Raw genomic sequence first — 21,569 nt, forward strand, 5'->3', positions numbered from 1 at the left:
CAAATGAAAATTCAGGAGAATCCTTGATTTCATGCAACCATTTATATACAAAATCAAATAAGTCACAAAAAACCCTGTAAATTTTGATAACAATTTGAAGTGGTTTCTGACAACACTAAACAAAATTGAACAGACAAACCAATGACATGCCATAATGATAAGTTGATTTTAACTACAAACTCATCTTAAATCCCTTGTGATATGACCCCCCCCCCCAAATATCATGGTCCTCCATAAGGTGTACCCAGTACAAAGTAATCTCAAAATAAATGCCCAGGTGCAGTATCTTCCATGAACATTCAAATAATGTATTTTGATGTCGTGAAAGAGAGGGAAAATCAATTTATATAGACAATGACCGTCGTTGAAAGTCTATACAGGATAGGGTCTACTGTAACCTTGAAAGGGATTCCAACCTTCCAGGCCATAAATGAACTTAGCCTGCAGTCATTGATAATACATTGTGTACGTGCATATCGAATGTATCCAGAAGACCGGTTTCAGAGTGCAACTCAGTACTCGAGTCCGTAGGCAGGCCGAATATCTGGCCGGTCGAGATTGCAGGCACCTCCTGTTGTTGTTGTTGCTCGTGCCCAGTGCTCGTGCCGTGAGGATGAGCTGCAGCTCCTCTCGTGATCGCGCGATCGCTCGCATCGCATCGCATCGCGGCTCTCTCAGTCCGGTGTATTCCCTTCTCTGTCTGCTATGTTGTTGCTGCTGCTACAGCAAAATAGGATTCAATGCGCTACATGCCGTATTCACATCGCATATCGGTATCATAATGGTATTTACACTGTTCATGTCGACGGAAGAGGTAGGATCGTGGATGGACGAAGCAAAGTAGGGTCAAATACGTTTTGAAGCAAAAGGGCACCCAGGATGAACTTTACGAGTATCAACAGTGCAAAAATGGAGGAAATAAAGTATCAGATGTCAGTCCATCGTCAAAATCTCTTGTGCGTTGGAAGGTAAATTAAGTCCCACATTACAAAACGTAAATTTAAGCCAACTTTTTCTTAAACGTAAACTAAAGCCAAGGGACTGGCTGAGAGGTAAGGGATTCATGTTTTGAACATTTCTAAGTGAGATAATGAGAAACCTCTTATGAAATATGAAAGAGCATATAATTTCAAGAAGGATTTAGATGGTCTAATGTTTATTTGATGAAAATCGGTTTTAAAATGGCCGAGATATCCAAAAAAAGTGATAATAATAAAAGGCGACATGCCACAACTTTTAAATTTATGTTGTCTTTGACTTTATTATGATCTCTTGGCTTCACCTTCTTTTTTGATATCTCAGCCATTTCAAAACCGATTTTCATCAAATAAACTTTTGATACCCTTTATGAATTGCGTGCTCTTTGACATCTCATGTGGTTTCTGAATTTAATACAAAATATTAAAAGCTAAATCCTCACCTCGACCAGAACTGTGCACACCCTTTGCTTTAGCTTTAAAAAGGTCCGCCTAAATTTCAATTAGGGTTCTACTAGTCTAACGTTAGAACTAGTAGGCCTAATCCTAGTTATTGTGCTTGGTGGTTGGCTAGTCGTAGTAAATTTAAACTTTCAGATGAAATTACACCTGTTTACTTCATGTGACTCGTTGCTTGTGAGTAGCTGTCATTAAGACCCTAAGAGTGTCAGTAGGCTTAGGCCTATTTACTATTTAACGTTAGACCCTTTGGTCCCTGTGGCGTAAGCTAGTGACGTGACCGTAGTGTAAAGAGTGTAAAGGTGTAATGAGGCCCCCTCAATCAGTGCTCACCCTTGGCCATGACCCGTGTTGTTCACTTCTCATCCATCCCACATCTGACATATTTTTCTACACTGTGTACCGTAGTTATGGGTAAACTCGGCCTAGACCTAGTGGGTAAACTTGGCCACTTATAAATGCGCGCACTGGGGACTGAGTTTACCCATCATATTCATAACTACATGTACAGAAAATTTTTATATTAAACTTAGCGGTATATAAAATGTCCAAATGGCAATGCAATGATTATTTCTTACACATACATGCACATGTCCACTTTCCATGATGAAAAAGAATGAAAGAAAAATTCTGTCTGCGCTTTTTGACAACAAACAAGTTTTAATCAGCTAATGTGCACCAACACACGGTTGCTACTGCTAGTGCTAGTGTGGAGCGGGTTCGCTCAATGCAAGGCTGCTGCACACATTGGCCTGATGTGAGTCACAAGTTTTGGTGCTTTTTTTCTGTAGCTCTCACCTCTCCACATACGAATCAGCCCCATTCTTGAAAAACTGTGAAATCTGAAATTTTAGAGAAAAACAAAATAAAAACTAACCTGATCTGATCTTGTGCATTTATTCCAAATTACTAGTCTATCTACTAACAGAGTAGGTGAGTAGTCAAATTTGTCAGCAAACTGATCACTTTGTAGGTACACATGTTGTACATGATTTACTGGCGCCTTTCAGGCAAGTGTCCTGTGGCATCCAGGGCAGACAGCTTGCAAGCCATGCAATAGAGCGCCCATGCATTTTGTGCAAGCTTGCTCTGAAAATCCCCCAGCTTGCATGGCTTGCACACTGTAAAATTTCGCAGCTAGCAAAATTTGAGAAAATAAAATCCCTTGCAAAATGTATCCAAATGACATGTACAATAATTAAGTATTGAATGGCAGATAAGATGTTCTCATACAGTGTTCTTGCTTTCCAGATTGGCCATCAAATCATTACTTGGAAAGTCGCAATACCAAGCCATTGATGACTCCTCCCCAGAATTCAAGAACCTTGCTACTATCATGGAACATATCCTCAGCCATAGGCTAAAGGGTAAGTAGCAATGTTACTGATGAGAATCAATGTTCTATGAAGCATGGACTCATTAACTTGTTTTTTAATGCTTCCAACCCTTCAACACAGAGTATAGCAAGAATATTTGACTACTCACTTACAAGCAGTTATACTTCTAAATTTGTTTCAGTATCATAGTTCTACAGGTACTTAAAGGGTGTGTACAGTTCTGGTCGAGGTGAGGATTTAGCTTTTAACATTTTGCGAGATATTCAGAAACCACTCTATGAGATGTCAACGAGCATGCAATTCTAAGGGGTATCAAAAGTTTATTTGATGAAAATCAAATGAAATGGCTTAGATATCCAAAAACAAGGTGAAACAAAGAGATCCTAATAAAGTTGTGGCCTGTTGCCTATTATTATTATCACTTTTTTGGATATCTCAGCCATTTGAAAACCAATTTTCATCAAATAAACGTTGAATCCTTCTTAAAATTACATGCTCTTTCATATTTCATAGGTTTCTCATTATCTCACTTAAGAATGTTCAAAACATGAATCCCCACCTCAACCAGTACTGTACAGTCCCTTTAAGCAGAATTATGTTTCATATTGGTCATAAAAGGTGTAACTTTTTGTGCATATATCTTTAGTTATGTATTTTTTAATTGCACTGTATTATGCATTGAAGTGTTTGGGTCAATTCAATTGAATTGTCTGTATCAATTACTTTCCAGGTCAGATTTCATGGTTTGGACTTGAGGAGCCAAGAGATTTCTGGCATTTCATCAGAGCAGTGTGTAGTAGTGGGAATGAGAGCTGTATCAACAACATCATTCAAATGGAGGATGTGCGCTCACCCAAAGCCAAGGTATTTTTTGCAAATGACCATAAAATGGGTAGAATATAGGGCAAGTGCTGAGAGACAGAGTGATACAGCTGTATGCTTGTAATGGTAGAGACATTTATGACAGATATTAGAGGAGGAATGGATGATGTTGATATTATGGAGACGATGGTGACAAAGGAGATGACATAATATTATTGTACATTTCTGTAGTGTCTGAACATCAAATATTTAGGAAAGAAAACCTGTCAACAGAACTTTCTGAATATTGTTGTCATTTATATGGATTTAGTTTTACCTGCAGGACATTCATGGAGAAATTAATATTAAGTTTGAGTCTCCTGATTGTAAATTTTAGTCGTCAAGGAAGAGTAGAGAAATATCTGGAACAATGAACTTATTTTGAAGGATATATCAGTTCCATTTGAATACTGAAATTCACTCAAAATTTCAAAAATCTATGAATTCAACAATTGTGCTAAGGAATATGATGTAACATACGAAAACTGCCAAACAGGTTCTGTGTTTCATATCAACCAACTTTTAGATAACATTGAATTCAGTCAATTTCCCCAAACTGCCCCACTAGAAACATTCATTCTCAGCAAATAAGTTGCCGATTCAAAAATGCTTAACCCGTTGAGGATGAGTCCCAAGTATACTCGGGCTGGTGTCTATGGGAAATGCGTGTTGTAGCATAATCAGTCCGTCCTCAATGGATTAACAAGTGTAATTTTTGTCAATGTTTCAGGGCAGAGCGTGGCTGCGGCTGGCTTTGATGGAAAAGAAGCTAGGAAAGCACTTGATGACAGCTCTTCAGAACGGCAAAGCTCTTCGGTAAGTTAGCCGTGATACTGAGAACAGTGCCGACTAGAACGAGTTCAGATAATTATCATCAATGCATAAACAAAGTACAGGTAATTTTGTGAGACATAGACATTTCAATTTGACTTACTTTTTTTCTCAAATTAGACAAAACCTTTACATTAGCTATAGACTGGTCAATTTGATTTCTCCTTCAGATTAGACAAGTTCTTTTCATGAGATATAAACTGTTCTATTTGATTACTCTTCAAAGTTAGACAAAGTCTTAACCAGAGATATAGACTTTACATCGCACCATACACAACAGTATATAATCACATGCAAAGAAAGAGATACACTAATATTTCCTGATGTAATTGTATGAGTTTGCATGCAGGAACAAGAGTACTGTCATACCTCGGGTTAAGATGTCGTGTTGCGCCATCTCATGGTCTAAAGATGTACAGTTACACACTGCTATCATGGTGGCCAAATTTTTAACTAGATGTATTGGGGGAATGATCCCAGTGCCAATTCATCCCTGTTATGAGTAAACATATTTACAATAATCATAATGATAATAATATATTATATTTCAATATTTGTTGTTTCTCTGAAAATGTTATTATAGTTTTTAACAGTGCTTCAGAAAGAGATCATTTTAATCCACGCACTCTGCTCATTAGTACTTATTTTCAGCTGAAGACTAGTAATGCATAGTGCAGGGATACTGGTGCTGTTGCTGAGTGTGGCTGCTGAGTGCTGCAGCTGAGCTGCACATGTATGCACTGTCCATGCTACCATCATAGTGGCATAGCATTTAATAGCATTATACTGTTTGGTACCTGTAAGCAGAGAAAGAGAGAGAGAAAAATATTACAGGATTTATTTGATGTATTAGCTTTCATTTGGTTTTGGGTTAAGATCAGTAACACAACAATTTTTTTTTTTTCACATAAAGCACCAGAGATTGCTTTCACCCATTTTGGGGTAACCCTGGATATAGTGGGAAAAAAAAAAAAAATCAACAAAGTGGTGAATTTTAGTTGGTACCGAATATGCAGTCATATAAAGAAGAAATCAGTTTTGGAACATCAGGAAGGTAACGGCATAAAGACATTCTGAAGAATGTTAGCATGTCTAAGGTGCAAATGATGAAACTAAAAGACCTCACACAAGTTTAAAGTGTGTGTTGTTTAGATTTTAGATTTCATATCTCACAGGTCAAAGATAACAAAAATAGGGGAAACATCTGGCAAAACTCCATAGGCTGAGTGCAGATGCCTGTTTTACACACTTGGGTTAAATCAGTCAAGCTGAGTGAAGTGAGATATAGAGGGACAGATGACAGAGGTATCTTTATTGGCATTGCCGTATCAAATCTTTGTCATGTGAATTTATGCATAGTGTGGAAAGTGATGATAGCAGCATGTGTAAATAAACTGTGAGCTTTACATGAATTGACACAAACAAGAGGACCATTTGATTTAGCATCAAGCACCCATACCAGTCTTTCCTGTCATTTCTCCCAATTTAAAGTCTGGTTAATGGTCATTTCTGGTTTGCAGAGCTTTCTATGGCGAAGGATCATTCATGAGAAGTGAGGAGGCACCAGTCTTGGTGAAGACACTACTGAATCTTGATTGCATAGATTTCAGGTGAGTGGATATCGTTTTATTAAAGCTTATAACCTGTGTTCATGAGCAGAGGACTCATTGCCTTTCTCAGTCAGACCGCAGCTCGTATGCTAATGAGCCGATCCTGCAAGATTTATTCAGCACTCTCGTTGACGATCTTTGCGTTCGAAAGGTGTCTTGTACTTGCGAGATTTTGCGAGAGTTTGACAGGGCTATGGTTTTCACAGTGTAGCGACTTGTACATACATTCATCATGGCTGCAAGTCACAGTAAATTGTTCTCCAGACTTTGATCTTTATTTTGATACCAAATTTGCGTATAATATTGGTTCTTATCATGATGATATAATCAGCTGAATTTGTGTAAGTTTTACCTGCTTTTCACGGAAGATTTTGTCGTCTAAAGTTCGTTTTTGGTTCCTGACCGGATTAAGAAACTGTTGTTTCTGATTTTTGATTTTTCGTAGAGAGTTAACTTAGATGCTCATCATATATTTGAGTCAAGGAGACGCAAGCATGATTTATACTAGTTTTTCCGTTTTGAAATGTCTGTAAAATTCACTCTTAAGCCGGAAGTATGCACCACACAAAGTGTACAGTGGCGCGAAAGAGCTTCCCATTGGACAGTGCTTGCATTCAACGCTTGAACTTGGCTTGAACCAGCTTGAACTACACGCGTGCCTGTATGCAAGCATGCACGATGCACGCACGTGGCATGAAACCGTAGCAGCATAATGACGAAATGCAAGTGCTGAATGCAAGTGCTGTCCAATGAGAGAGCTTACTCTTGAGATTGCACGGTTTCAAGCTGACCAGCACTGACATCGATGTATATTTTACTGGTTCCTGACCGGATTAAGCAACAAATTGTCAAGATATTTACATAGATACAAAGATTAAGAGATGGACTACCAAATAATGCATTTTCATTGAGACGAGAGGTGAATTTGGTATTCTTTTGATGTCTTGAATGTGTACTACATGAATTACTTTTTTCCTCATTTTTCAAGCCGAAATTTCGCTATGATGTTTTTCATTTACGATAATTTGAGTAACATGTGACGATAGCTTACATATTTTCCTTAAATTTGATACCAAATTTGTGAATATAAGGTGTATTTTTGTTGCCGAAAGCCCAAGGACAAAATCCCCTTCCGCAGCTCATTACGTTTGCAAGCCTCGAACGGGCTTGCATACGAGTTGATTGAATACGAGCGAATTATCGGGTGCTGTGGACTGACTGTTGTGCTCTTCAAGGCACCACTCAGAGTCCCAAACAGAGAAAAAAATATTGAATTGTGCCTACATATGACAAATGTGGATGAGATATGGGTTCAGACAGACTTTGTTCTTGATCCAGTATTGTAAAGTTGTTTTATTATTATAGTAAAAACATTAGCTGTTAGGGCTGAAGATAAGCTTTGATATTTCTTAGGTATTGTAATGTCAGTTAATCTAAGGAAGCATTAAAAGTGGCTGTATTTCTCTCTTTTTTTTTTAATTATACACTGTATGTATTGGTATGCAATATTTCTTTTTGCCTCACATATTTTGGATAGTGATGTGCAGGCACAAGGAGCTTTGAAAATTGTCACAAGAGCAGACATTTGTCCCAGGGATTGATTGTATGTATGAGATAGTACGTTATTGTTAGTCTGTTCAATAATATGCATTTGCTTACAATTGCATGATTTGCTAATAAACCTTTTGTCTATGCCTTCATTGTTTTTACAGTTGTTGTGTGAAAGGAGAGAAGCTTGAAACAGGAGTAGCCAGTGTGATTGACTACACTCCATACCTTAGGTTTCAAATTAGGTGAGATTTTGTGTTCCTCCACTTCTTCTTTTCAAGCAGGAAACTGCTTGAACATCTGTGCCGTTGTGACTTTCGGCCAATAATAGTAATGACATTTAGTTCTTAGAAACACATCATATCACAAGACAGCCTCTATGCATGTATGTGTAAGCAAGAATATAACCACTTTCATATAGCAGTAACCTGATGAACAATCATAAAAAGTTGAGTTTTTTCGTGTGGATTTAAATGTATCATAATCTATAATGTGTCTAATGGTTGTTGGAATCCTTTGTCAGCTGCAAATGGTGACAGCTTTTCATTTTCAGTGTTTGGTTTGTATGGCTATTACTGTGCTTAGATGTTCTATTCTTGAAAGCACCCTGTCTTTGAAGCTACAGCCAAGAGCTTTTAACAAGAAAATTCATTATGTAAACCTACAATTATTGCCAACACATCCAATGGCATTGAGCTTCATGAAAAGTACATAGCCATAGCCAGCATTGTCAACTACTGTGCAGCTCTTTTAAAGGTAGTAAGTCTTTGTAATTTGAAATATTTATGTGTCAAGTAATACCAACATCATTTTAATCCTAGAAAGAACAGGATATTTATGCCAAAATAAAACCACCCCTCATAAAAAAAAAAAAAACCTCAACAAGAGCGACAACTCAAAACAAGCTGTCTTTTAGGTACTTGGTAGATGCATTCTGAATGTTATTTATTTCATGTACTTGAACTAGGATTGGTTTGATATATTAATGATATAACTTGCAAGTGCATATCAAAAATGTATGAATATTTGTGATGGTATACAGTGCTCATATCATATTGCTTTTGAGAATCATTTTATTATTTTTTTCCTATCTTTTATGTATGTATTTTTTTAAACAGATTTAGTGTTTGTACACCTTTGTACATATATCAAGGTATGTACAGTATCATTAGCTTAGATTCAGGTCCAAGGAAAGATCACCTTTATCATGGTAGATGTGTTACTCCATATAAAGACAGATGAATGAATGAATGAGTGAGTGTCTTACGTTTGCTCTGGTACTAAGTATCCCTATCGTTAGGTATAAGATTCTTGTCTTGTATCAGATGTTATTGACCTGCTGCTGAAGAGTAGAAATGCTACAAAAGAAAACTGTTGGAGTAATGTGTGTATATTTGAATATTTTATGTTTTATAAGTGATGAGGAAAGCCAGGACAACCTGCTACAAGAGCAACGCCTCTTTGCTCCTTCTCAGCCAAACCAGCTGGACGAGTCCTCACCCTCGGACAAGTTGACCCAGCTCCAGGCACAGTATAGGGTTGCAGCAGCCCAAAAGGTAACCACGATAAAGCACAGAGTGAGTCGGTACTTTACACTTTCATCTAACTCTTTGTTTCCAGTCCCTATCAGTCCTATTGTGAGATTGCTGTTAGATAATATATATATTTCATTTGTGTATTTATTAATCATCATTATTATTTTTTTTCTGTTAGGCAGATATGACCAAGTTTCTTCAATATATATACTTAGGGGCAATTCCGCAGTTAGGTGGACATGACATGGATAAAAGAAATGTGCCTCTTTATCTTACTCTTTGATTTAGGTACCTATCAACTAATGCCATGGATGTTCACCAATCACTAAGGTCTTTCAAATTCAGTAGATTTTATTTTTCGTATTCATTGATTTTGCAAGATCTCAAACCATCATCTAAAATGTACATGTGGGACTGGGGATGCTGAAATTCACTTAAATGCAAATTACAGTGGGTTCCTTTGAAATTTTTTCCTAAAAGCTTTGCTAAAGGGTAAAAGATGAATACATTTAAATACTCCAGAAGTCATGTGACATTTTGTCGATTACAAAAGGGTGAAATGACCTGCGGAATTACTCCGGACAAATGTAACGTTACTAACCGTAACGTTACTAACCATGCTTTTGGGGGTCTAGCTAAAAAATTATCGGTCGAACTGTTAAAAAAATTTGCATGAACATTTGTCATGATGCAATAATTGAAATTAATGCAACACTTTGTTTGAAGTAACTTGAATTTTTGCACACTTTTTGTTACAAGACATTGATTTTTTTGTCATGTCCTTTTTTCGTAACGTTACTAACCAGCCCTTTAAGTTGCCATAGCAATTCTAATATTTCTTGGATTGTATTCATTCTTTTCTGTATCATAAACATGGGAAGGATGAATATGTTTTTGACATAATTTTGACTTGAAATGAATAAATGGTAATTTTGTAGTAAAAACAAATATCTAAATTTGTTCAAATGTAACGTTACTAACCGCGGAATTGCCCTTAGAATAGAAATAGAAATAAAACAAAGCCATGACAGTGTTGGGTGTAAGAAAGGATACATTTTTGTTTTTCTTTTGCCTCTATTTCATGTCGAATTTTGACCTTGCATGTTCAAACTTAGCGATAGGTTTGGATATATTAACATGTCTATGATGCATGCTTAGAAATGTTCTGGATAGCAGTTGTGGAATAAGACGAGCACACAAGCTGCACGTGCATTGTTGCAATACAACCACTCTTTAAACTGCATCTCGCTTGTGTCAACATGTGTGTTTGTCTCTCCTAAATATCTACTGGTATACTATAAGTGGCAGTACATTGCAATGTCAAAACACTTGTAAAAAGTCAGTCTGAAGTTGAGCCACATGCAAACACAGAAGGAACAAAAAGAATTTGGAGGGACCTAGTGTTGTGTATTGATAGTCAAGTCTGTTACTTCACCCTTCCATTCCACTATGATGAGCACATCTATCTCCTTATCTTCAGCCAGCCATTGACCTCTACCCATACTTCCTGCCTCCAGTGAGTCACTTACCTCTATCATCCCTCAAATATACCACTGGTATGTTAGAATGGTGACATTCATACCACAGTATCGGACAACATCCAGCCTCCATCTCCCCATCTTAAAGGGAACCCAAACCCAAAGAGCAATGTGGATTGAGTGAAAGCAGCAACATTAGTAGAACGCATCAGTGAAAGTTTGAGGAAAATCAGACAGTTGATGCAGAAGTTATGAATTTTTGAAGTTTTGGTGTTGGAACCGCTGGATGAGGAGACTACTAGAGATTATGACATATGTGTGGACAACAATATAAAGAAAATATAAAGAAAGTTCCAGAAAAATTCACTTTTCTAGCATAATGAAAGAGCACTTGACTAACCGCTTTCAGAAAGCAGGGGGAATAATTTCTACCCTTAACATATGTCAGTCCATCAAGTTGATGGAATGTGTAATTTTCATGAAAAATGAATTTTTTTGTGGGATTCCCTTTATATTTTCTTTGTATTGTTGTCCACACATACGTCATAATCTCTAGTAGTTTCCTCATCCAGCGGTTCCAACACCAAAACTTTAAAAATTCATAACTTTTGCATCGATTGTCTGATTTTCCCCAAACTTTCACTGATATGTTCTACTAATGTTGCTTCTTTCACTCAATCCACATTTCTCTTTGAGTTTGGGTTTCCTTTAATGTAGGCCCGAGTATAATCAAACCACAATGTACGACCAGGTTGAGTCAAGCCCAAACATCTTTTCCTACCCCCATTCATTACTTGGAATTGCTGCTGAGTCTATCCCCCCTTAAAACCAAGGAGATACTACCTCCTTGCTAAATGTAGTCTCACCTTTGTTTCTGTAACAACCAAAGTTTTGCCCAATCGAAAACCTTTTTTCAATATCAAGGCTCCACTCCATTCACCCCATCATTGTGTGTTGACCACTTGTGTATCATTGCTGTATCTTGTGAATTGTGAGACTAAAAAAAAGAAAAAGAAAAAGAAGACTTGGAATTTGACACTTGGAGTGAGAGGACACATCATAAGAGACCAATGATATGCATGCATACTTAGAAATATTTTCCTGTGTTTCACAAGTCATTCTTCAGCATACCTTCTAAGAACCTGATCCCAGTACTTAACACTAGTTCTGTAATCCACAAGTGTAAGTAACATAATGTAGTCAAATCAAGATACACACTCACTTTTGCACACAACACAAGGTATAGACCACAACCTGAGAAAACAAGACTTCCATCTACCGTACTGTCCTTAATTGGACGACTGTGTGCTGGATGTGGGACTGATATTTAATCTGCTGAGTCTTGTTCTCTTCTGCAGGGTTACTTGGAAGATGTGGTGAATCAGAGGGAACAGCAGCTGGCTGAGAGTCGACGGAGAATTCAGTCTCTGGAGTCCATGATCATGCACCTGACTGAGCAAGTGTATGTATGCTTCTTATGTCCCTACCTCAATGGTTTGATAAATGGGCTCCTGTCATCACTGACACACCACAGGCTCATACAGTCATTCAAAAAGATGAAAAAGTTGTGCAATCTTTGTTGTATGTATCTGCATTCCTAACCTCTTTCACTGAATGATAACAGATGATATGGTTTAGACCTTTGTAGTCAAAGATCACATACACTGTAGTGGGAGCCTGACGTAGTATGCATTGGTTGTTGGTGTATATGGGCTAATTTCTATCTATGAAGCCTTGTCAAGTGGAAACTTAAGTCAGGGACAGGTGCTTAGAACTGGATTAAATATAAATTAGCAGTATATATATTTGTGTGTTTTGGTGCAAGTTACCTTGCTTGTATTGTCCAAAACTGTTCTACCGTCAGTTAGAAGCAGTGCAAGTGATCGTTATGTTTGGACAGCACAGATTGATGGAGGGGAGTGTTTTCCCCTTTAGTTACATTTGTCTTGTGTCTTTTAGTTTCTGGCTATTTTCATTGCTCATGATCATCTTGGTAAGGTCAAAATGTTTGTGCAATCCTTTCTTATATGCTAATTTTTTGCTCTTGTAAAAGTGGAAATTTTCATGCATTTCACACTATCAGGAACTAGCATGAAAATAAAAGCACACAAATATTTTTGCTTGTTGTATGTACCACTATGTAATGTGTTGATTCCGCAGAATTAAAATAGAAACAATTTGTCGTAACTCTGCAGAGCGCAAAAAAATTACAACAGATGAGTTGATGCGATCTCTGTAAAGTTTACATTTTATGTTCCTTGTTACTGATTTGGCGTGCCTTTAATGTGAGGCAAAAATTCACTTGCAATTGTTGCAAGCATGCAACTACAATCAATATAAACTATGAATGTAATTGTTATAGTAGTACAGACTTTAGACATGCTTCATAGGACCAATACTGAAATACTTATGAATATGCACCAGCAATTTGTTTGAATGTTTTGAGTAGTGCCAGCCTGAAAGAGGCACAGCTGATGTCAAGACGAGAGTTGGAGGAGCACCTCATTGCTGGTCAGTTGCAGCATCAGGAGCGGACACACCCAATAATGATGAGAACGGAGCAGGATGAGATAGCTCTGGATAGCATCTCTGGCCTTCATCACCCACGCCTCTCGTCCACCTCACTTGACCAGTGAGTTGTCTCATTGTAGATGACCAGATGACCAGATCTCAGGACTGGCAAATCATTTCAACTGAATTCTATATCATTCTTGTAGCAGGATGTATAATGAAAATGCAATTCTCAAAGATACAATATTGTGTTGTCAACACATTATGAAGAGTGCATGCTGATTATCACCCAATTCTTCCTTCATTTAAGTGTGATGAAATCTTGATATTCTGTGAAATTTGGAGGGACCCATATATAGTTAGAGTCGAGCCTTACATTTGGCATATTTACCAATAAGGTGTTTCTTTATTTCTCTCAATTTTAGACAACTCATCACTAAATGAGAGAACTTGCTGTTGTAGGATAATCACGGAAGGCATTCAGTGCTATATCCTTCTTTTTTTTTCTTTTCATTTCTTGTAAAACCTGATGTAGATCTAGCTTGCAGAGCATTGATCAAACTAATGTTGTCCAGCGGTCAGTGAGTCCAGTGTCCACTCAGTCTGGGGTCTCAACAGTGGAAGGGGGCGGGGATACCAAGACGGTACCCTACTCCATACCCAGGTTGGGACGCAAGGAGAAAGAGGACACGCCCTCTCTCATAGCCTTAGCTGGTTCCTTCACCTCACAGGTAAGTATCAAGGGAGGTACCTTGGGCCCTTTGTCATTAAATGAAATGATTTACCTCATACCCTGGTACTTAATTTGTAAGTTGTAGGTCATTGGAACCATAAACCTAAACTCTCAGTTTTGGGAGGTGTTTTTTCTTTTTCAATATCCCAATAAGATTTTAAAAAAAAACAACAACAACCTGAAATTGAACAAATTAAAAAGAATGCGTTTCATATGTTAGGACTTTGCATCTGTCAATGATTGCATGGAAATTGAAAGTTACTAACAAGCTTTGTCCCTTGTATCTATCTGCATAGTTCTGTACAATTAGCTAGAGCAGCAATGTGTCCCAAACTGTGTAATTCAAAAAACAAAGTTTGTAATCAAAACAGTTTGTGTTGATTAGATGGAAGGTGTTGATCTTAATTCAATTCACATCAAATCTGAAGGCACTTCTGACTTATTTTTGATGTCATTTTGCAAGCAGAATTGAGTAACAAATGTTTCTTTAGTCTCATGGAAAGCAGCCCATGTCATTTAAAGTGGGTATTCAAAGCTAAGAATATAAAGAAACATCTACCACCCAGTTTGATTGATTGTTACTCTGTCAGTCAAAGTCAGCTGGAACATAGAGGGATATTTTGTTTTATAGATATGGTTAGGTGAATATGACAGAAGTCAATTCATTGAAGAGCATGTGATTTTTTTTTTCATCCTTATGTGTAAACTGTCTGGGACAGAGAAACACGAATGTAATTTATCAATTTTCCTCCTACAGATCAGTGCTATCAGTGTCAGATCGACTGAAACCAGCAGTTCTGGTGTCTCAGAAAACCAACCACCTCTTACCAACGCTAGGGTAAGAATACTTTATCATGTGTAATGTCCTTGTGTTCCTATAGAGCTGATTATTTATGTGTAAACTTGTAATGCATCAATCCTCTTTTAAATGACCATGTTTCTTTATCCGGTGATTTTCAGGAATATAAACATAATTTGAGAGTAATGTGTGCAAGATATACATTTTCATTGTACCAAATATACCCATTCTTCCCCCATATTGAAGATATATATTGTGTCCATAATTTGTTTGAAGTTGCAGTTACTAATCACATAATGAAGGCAAACAAGCAGCCAAGCTGTGCATTAATCATTTAGTGTTGGCAAATTTTGTAATCTAATTTGTCAATCAACCACGCAATATAATCCTGTATTATGTGAATGAGGTCATTGCCCCCGTTGTACTTCGCATTTCATAATTTGCATTCATTGTGCACATACATGCATTGATCAATCTTGTGTGGATGGCAAACATGGCTTAAAGGACAAGTCCACCTTCATATACATGTGGATTGTGTGAATGCAACAATATTAGTAGAACATATCAGTGAAAGTTTGGGGAAAATCGGACAATCTGTTCAAAAGTTATGAATTTTTAGCTCACCTGAGCCGAAGGCTCAAGTGAGCTATTGCGATCGCTCTTCGTCCGTCGTGCGTCGTGCGTCGTCCATCGTCCGTCGTGCGTAAACTTTTTACATTTTCATCTTCTTCTTGAGAACCCCGTCACCGATTTTCACCAAACTTGGCAGGTAGCATTCCTAGGGGGATAGGATCTCAATTTGTTCAAATGGGCACCATGGCCCTCCTGGGGGGCCCCAGGGGGGCCCAAACACACTAAGATTAAGGAATCTTTAAAAATCTTCTCTAGAACCAGAAGTGATAGGGCTTAATTGATACTATGAGTAAGTACATTGATGACTGTAGTTTCAAGTTTGTTCACGGGGGAATCAGGGGTGCCCCCCTTGGGACCCAGGGGAGGGGTCCTAATGGGGCCTAAATTGTACATTTTCATCTTCACTTTGAGAACCCCATGACCGATTTTCACCAAACTTGGCAGGTAGCATCCCTAGGGGGATAGGATCTCAATTTCTTCAAATGGGCACCATGGCCCACCTGGGGGGGGGGGGGGGGGCCAGGGGGGCCCAAACACACTAAAATTAAGGAATCTTCAAAAAAATCTTCTTCTCTAGAACCAGAGGTGATAGGGCTTAATTGATACTATGAGTAAGTACATTGATGACTGTAGTTTCAAGTTTGTTCATGGGGGTATCAGGGGTGCCCCCCTTGGGACCCGGGGGGGGGGGGGGGGGGGGGTGGGGAGGGGTCCTAATAGGGCCTAAATTGTACATTTTCATCTTCACTTTGAGATCGCCATGTCTGATTTTCACCAAACTTGGTAGGTAGCATCCCTAGGGGATAGGATCTCAATTTGTTCACATGGTCACCATGGCCCACCTGGGGGGCCCCAGGGGGGCCCAAACCCCCTAAAATTAAGGAACCTTTAAAAATCTTCTCTAGAACCAGAAGTGATAGGGCTTAGATGATACTATGAGTTAGTACATTGATGACTGTAGTTTCAAGTTTGTTCATGGGGTTGGCGGAATCAGGGGTGCCCCCCCCCCCCCCCCCCCCCCCCCTTGGGACCCAGGAGAGGGATGGGGAGAAGTCCTACAGTTGTAATAGAGCCTGAATTGTACATGTTCATCTTCTTCTTGAAAACCTCATGATGAATTTTGACCAAACTTAGCAGGTAGCATCCCTATGGGGATAGAATCTCAATTCCTTCAAATGGGCACCATGTCCCTCTTGGGAGGCCCCTAGGGGTCCCACCCCCCCCCCCTTACATTAAGGAATATTTAAAATCTTCTGCTCTAGAACCAGAAATGATAAAGCAAAGTTAATACTATGAGTTTGTACATTGATGACTTTAGTTCCAAGTTTGTTATTTGCAGATCCAGGGCTGCCTGCATCCCCCCCCCCCCCCCGAGTTTGGGGGGGGGGGGGGGGGGGAGGGGATCCATATGCAGACCTAAGTTTCCAATGTTCTCAGGTAAGAGTGTGCAAGAATGCATGGAAGGTGAAATTGCGATACTCAGGAGAGCGCGTGACCCGCGGGTCTCTTGTTAAAGTATCTGTGCAGTCCCTGCTGGATAAGAAGACTACTACAGTGTATGATGTCATATGCGTACAACGATATAAAGAAAATAAAAAGAGAATTTCACAAAATTTCACTTTTTGAATAAAGTACACATTTCTTCGACTTGTTACTGACATATGTTAAGGGTAATATTATTCCCCCTGTCTTCTGAAATAGAGAAGTCAAGTGTTCTTTTGTTATGCGAGAAAAGTGAAAATACGTTGAATTTTCTTTATTCTTTCTTTATATCGATGTACACATGTGACAGCACAAGCTATGGTAGTCTTCTCATCCAGCCTTGAGTGAGCAGAAACTTCAAAAATTCATAACTTTTGAACGGATTGTCCGATTTTCCTCAAACTACAGTATCACTGATGTGTTCTACTAATATTGCTGCATTCACTCTACCCACATGTCTATGAAGGTGAACTTGTCCTTTAAAGCCGGCGATTTAAACATCTGTTGCGGGAAGAAATTGACCAAAAAAAATCAGTGATCTAGATCTAGTGTGCAGTGATCATACAGAATGATAAAATTGTTGCCCCCTCCATGTTTTCACATAAAGCGGGAAATATCTGCGGTCTGCTGCCATGTTCCCTTTGGCCTTCTGCCTCAAGGAATATGGCAGCAAACCATAGGTATTTCGGCCTCATGGAATATGGCAAGAGACCATAGAATCTAAGGCATAGATATTTCTTGTGTATGTCTTAATACATGAACAAGGGGTAACTAATGATTGAGAGTGATGGCATTAGCTAGAATGTCTTTGGTATAGACCGATTCAAGCGACTGTTCATGGAAGTGCGCCCTCTTAAGGCGACGCCATAACTGGGGGCCAAACAGGCCGGGTCGGCAAGCGCCCTGCGTGCGTGGCAAGGGTGCCAGCGGCAGCCAGTGCTTTTACCACCCGGCGCCAGCCGGCCAGCTAGCTATCTCTGGCGCTGGCAGCGATCGACGCATCTGGCTTTGTGACAACTAGAGTCTACTTTTTTTTTTTCGCTAGCTAATTAAAAATAAATAAAATTAAACAACTTATACCGACTATGACCGAATGGGTAGATGACATACGGCTGTAGCCAAAACTTGAATTTCAAGGTAAATATCGGTATGATCCGTGAATGTTTGTAGACTCTATTTCTTTGGCGATGACTTGGGTACTCGGGTGTAATCCCCGTATATTCACTTGTGTAAGACGTAAGAGAATAAAAACCGCTGGGGAGAATTATTGCTAGGCGCAGGTAGACGTCTTGCTAATAAGCCTAGGCTGTTGACAAGTTAACTGATATAATTGAATACAAATAATGAATAAGAATCTTGAGCTAGATATGGCGCAATAAATTGCAAGCTATCAGTTAACTTAACCTTTTTAGGGTAGGCTTTTGCCTTTACTCGGGAGTGTCGAGCCAGCAGGGTAGAATCTGTCTAACGTTAGATCTTGTCTAGAGTAGAAATCTAGGCAAGAGTCCAGACTAGATCTAACTGCTAGACCTATTGGCTTTACATCCCATATCATTTTCGGTTGTCGATAACTTCAGGCAAGCCTAACTAAATAAACTAAACGGAATATAAATCTAGGGGTTTCTAGGCCGTATAGGCCTATGCCTAAACTTAAGTTACGACTAAGTCGCCTGATGTCTACAACCAAAACTTCTACTGTTTTAGGTCTAAGTAACCTTGCATAACATCACGCTAACGCCTAATATTATAATCTACAAAAGTGATTTTTAAATAATACTTTCTTAGTATGATTATGAAGCGGATGTTTTCCACCATCCATGGTTTATTATTTATAAGTATCACTTTATCAAAAGTCAAATTCAGAGTTCCAGGCCAAAATTGAATAGGCTTATGGTCAATTCAGTGTTGAACATTGAAGAAATATAAGAATTTAACGCATCGTGAAACATTTATTTAGCTGTAGTGTAGGCTGTAAAATGTTTGTCATAATAATAAAGTCTAACCAGGAAGTAGATTCTAACTTTGGCAAGTAGGACACCAAGCGGCAAGGATAAAAAAAAGAAAAAAAAATCAGGAATTATCAAATTCTTTGATCTAAACTTGTCTTCTAAGATGAACAACATATTTTACGAATATGCAGTGATAACCTAATTAAATAGAGAATCTAGTAGACATAGTTTGTTTCGCTGTGCATTTTTATACCGTTGTATTTCACTTAATTGTCTTTAATTTTGCCTTAGTTTATCATGCGTCGGCGGTGTCTGAATTTCACACACTGCCGTGCAGCTTCCATTTCCATTTTTCCTGTTATTTATGCACCCATCAACTGCACAATGTGTTTTCCTGATCCTTCCTTTGAAGTTTTCAAAGTAGATCAATATGTCTGAATCACTCAATTTGTCCAAAAGAAAGGCATTAAAAGCCGCTGAATGACTTTTCCACAGTGAGTAAACAATCACAATATTAGCGCGGCGCCGGCGGTCGCCGGCCGCGGCGCAGCGGCCGCGCCCGGCTAACTATGCACGATGGGTACGCTAGGCTGCTGAGCTGCAAGTGCAACTCGCTGGGTAGCTAGCTCGCTGGAAGCCCCCGTTGGCCCCCAGTTATGGCGACCGTTATAGCGCCGCTAGCGGCAGTAGGTGAATAGGTCATCGAAATTGAATCGGTCTATAGGGTGGACCACATAAAAGGTGCCATCTCCCATCCCACTAAACATGTATGTCCAGAAGTGCATGCAAAATAAGTACTGCTAATTAAACGTGATGAGCAGCATTTGCTTAGCATGCACTTCTTGAAATACCAATGTAATGCACTGTTGTAATATTACCTGGTATTCAAGAGGAAACAAAGAAAGACAAAATATGAAAAAAAAAAAAACAGACTAACAGTGGCACTCTTCTATCCTTTAATATCATTGCTAAAGATTGACTTATGATACATTTTGTGATTGGTTTCATTGTAGACTCTTTCTCCCGACTCTCTGAGTGCGGTCTCGTTTGCATCGACATCAGAAGCAAGTCCCATGTTGTCATAGCAATGGTCATGGGTAGAAAGGCAGCACTCGAGCCTTCACAACAGCCTTCATAGTGTAATGTATGAAGTACTATCTACACTTACTGAATAGTTAGCTGGAAGCAGAAAATGTGTAGTGAGCCAGTTTGCATCGTGTTCTACTTCATCAGATGTCCCTGCCCTGCCTTTGGGTTTTTATGAAGACAAATTTATGTGGTACACTTCGAACATGTTTTATTTGTCATGTATTGATGAACACAGCATACTTTATTGTGGTCACTGAAAGTAACTTTTTGTAGTCTTCATGTGAAGAGCATTGTTTTATCATAGTTCTGTACTTTTTGAATGTAATTCTTTTGTGGTCATGTATCAATCAGTGAAAACTGTTCACCTTGCCAACTTTAATTGTAAAGTAGAGTAAAGTAAACTGATGTAGATACAAGTTTCTTATCACCATATACCTCACACTGTTGTGTACTGTGATTTGTTTATCAACCAGAAAAGGAGTTGATGATCTTCTGGGTTGTATATCTTGTACAAAACTTAAAGTCTATCTTGTAGACAGAGATTACAGCAAAATGAAAAATTTTCATAGCCTTTCTTAGACCTTGTTTATACTGCGGGGCTGGGCCGAGCCGCGGCCGAGCCGAGCCCAACCTCAATTGCGGGGCCGAGCCCAGCAATTTTGTCCATTTACACTGCCGGGCTCGGCCGCGCTTTTAATTCAATCCTTTCAATATTTTGTCGTAGTGGCGCTCTGCTTGTAAACAAACGCAATTTGGTATAGTCTGGTTTTCAGACCCTTTGCCTACTGGATTTCGTGGCGACGAAGTCGCCGTTCGGGCAAAGGCCTTTGCCGAAGGAAAAATGCTTTGCAGGACTAAACCACCTTAAGCTATACTAGTTTTCGACGTTGAGGGGGTTACTATCCTGAACAGCGAACTAGTATGGGCAGAGGGTCTGGAAGCCAGACTAAAATTGGCCGCGCATTTGGCCCAGTTTGCGTTTACAATGAGAAAAGGCTGGGCTCGGCCACGGCTGAGACCACCTCCAGAGGGTGGTCAAATGCGCGGCAATTTTGGCCATGCATTTAGCCTTTTGCGCGTTTACACTGAAATAAAGGCGGGGTCGGTTGCGGCCGAGCCTCGCACTGTAAACGGGGTCTAACATGACATTCAGTTGATGTTTCAACCAGACTGTGAGGCAGTCTTGATACATCTCTGTATACCTATCTGTAAAGAACTGTTAGTTTCTGTAGTAAGGTTGATGAGAAAAGAGAGAGAGAGAGAGAGAGAGAGAGAGAAACAGAGTCATTGCATGAATATGTGTGTTGTGTGCATGCATGTGTGTGTGTGTGTGTGCATGCGCGCACGCTTTACAGAAAGCAAATAACGATGAAAATGATATTTTCTCTATCTCCCACAGGGGAAAGAATACTGAATGATATGAGAGCAATAGATTTGTGCATTTCCCGTGTGTATATTACAGTCTTAGTAGCAGCCATATTATATCTGGTTTGAGTATACACGCTGTGTTCAGATTGGGTGAAATTTTTAATGACTGATAAAAATAGATATCCAGATTGTCAGCTTATCAAGTGGCGAAAAGGCTTATGTTATCAGTGTATTTTACTTTCACAGAACACATAGTCACTATCATCATTTCTTTCCATCTTATTTCATCTGTAATGGATTTGTCTCATGTAATTCTCATATCAATCTTCTTCCATTATGTGTTGCATAGACTCTATTCTTGAGTATGTG

At 39.0% G+C, this 21,569-nt stretch overlaps 1 protein-coding gene across 2 annotated transcripts; it reads left to right on the forward strand.

The window, feature by feature from the left end:
* The first annotated feature begins 793 nt into the window (after window positions 1–793).
* On the forward strand, window positions 794–20,694 carry LOC139709091 (RUN domain-containing protein 3B-like). 2 transcript variants are annotated; one of them, XM_071621052.1, is made up of 12 exons: window positions 794–968; window positions 2,688–2,803; window positions 3,504–3,637; window positions 4,365–4,450; window positions 5,986–6,075; window positions 7,788–7,868; window positions 9,041–9,179; window positions 11,995–12,098; window positions 13,086–13,268; window positions 13,683–13,878; window positions 14,638–14,718; window positions 19,757–20,694. In XM_071621052.1, exons 1-12 carry the CDS (start codon window positions 880–882, stop codon window positions 19,826–19,828), a joined length of 1,371 nt encoding a protein of 456 aa, XP_071477153.1. In that variant the 5' UTR covers window positions 794–879; the 3' UTR covers window positions 19,829–20,694. The 2 variants fall into 2 exon arrangements, with proteins under 2 accessions (XP_071477153.1, XP_071477154.1); XM_071621053.1 differs by having other exon boundaries at window positions 879–968; window positions 2,672–2,803.
* The last annotated feature ends 875 nt before the right edge of the window (window positions 20,695–21,569 follow it).

This window comes from Diadema antillarum, unplaced genomic scaffold, assembly GCF_040938485.1.
Source record: "Diadema antillarum isolate AM-2024a unplaced genomic scaffold, OU_Dant_1.0 seq00001405_RagTag, whole genome shotgun sequence".
NCBI classification, from domain to species: domain Eukaryota; kingdom Metazoa; phylum Echinodermata; class Echinoidea; order Diadematoida; family Diadematidae; genus Diadema; species Diadema antillarum.

What these genes read in the sequence shown, in the direction of transcription:
- LOC139709091 (XM_071621052.1), top strand. Translation starts at nt 880, where the DNA reads ATGAACTTTACGAGTATCAACAGTGCAAAAATGGAGGAAATAAAGTAT. An exon ending in AATCTCTTGTGCGTTGGAAG is followed by an intron (nt 969 to 2,687) that starts GTAAATTAAGTC and finishes CTTGCTTTCCAG; the next exon opens with ATTGGCCATCAAATCATTAC. An exon ending in ATGCACCTGACTGAGCAAGT is followed by an intron (nt 12,099 to 13,085) that starts GTATGTATGCTT and finishes TGTTTTGAGTAG; the next exon opens with TGCCAGCCTGAAAGAGGCAC.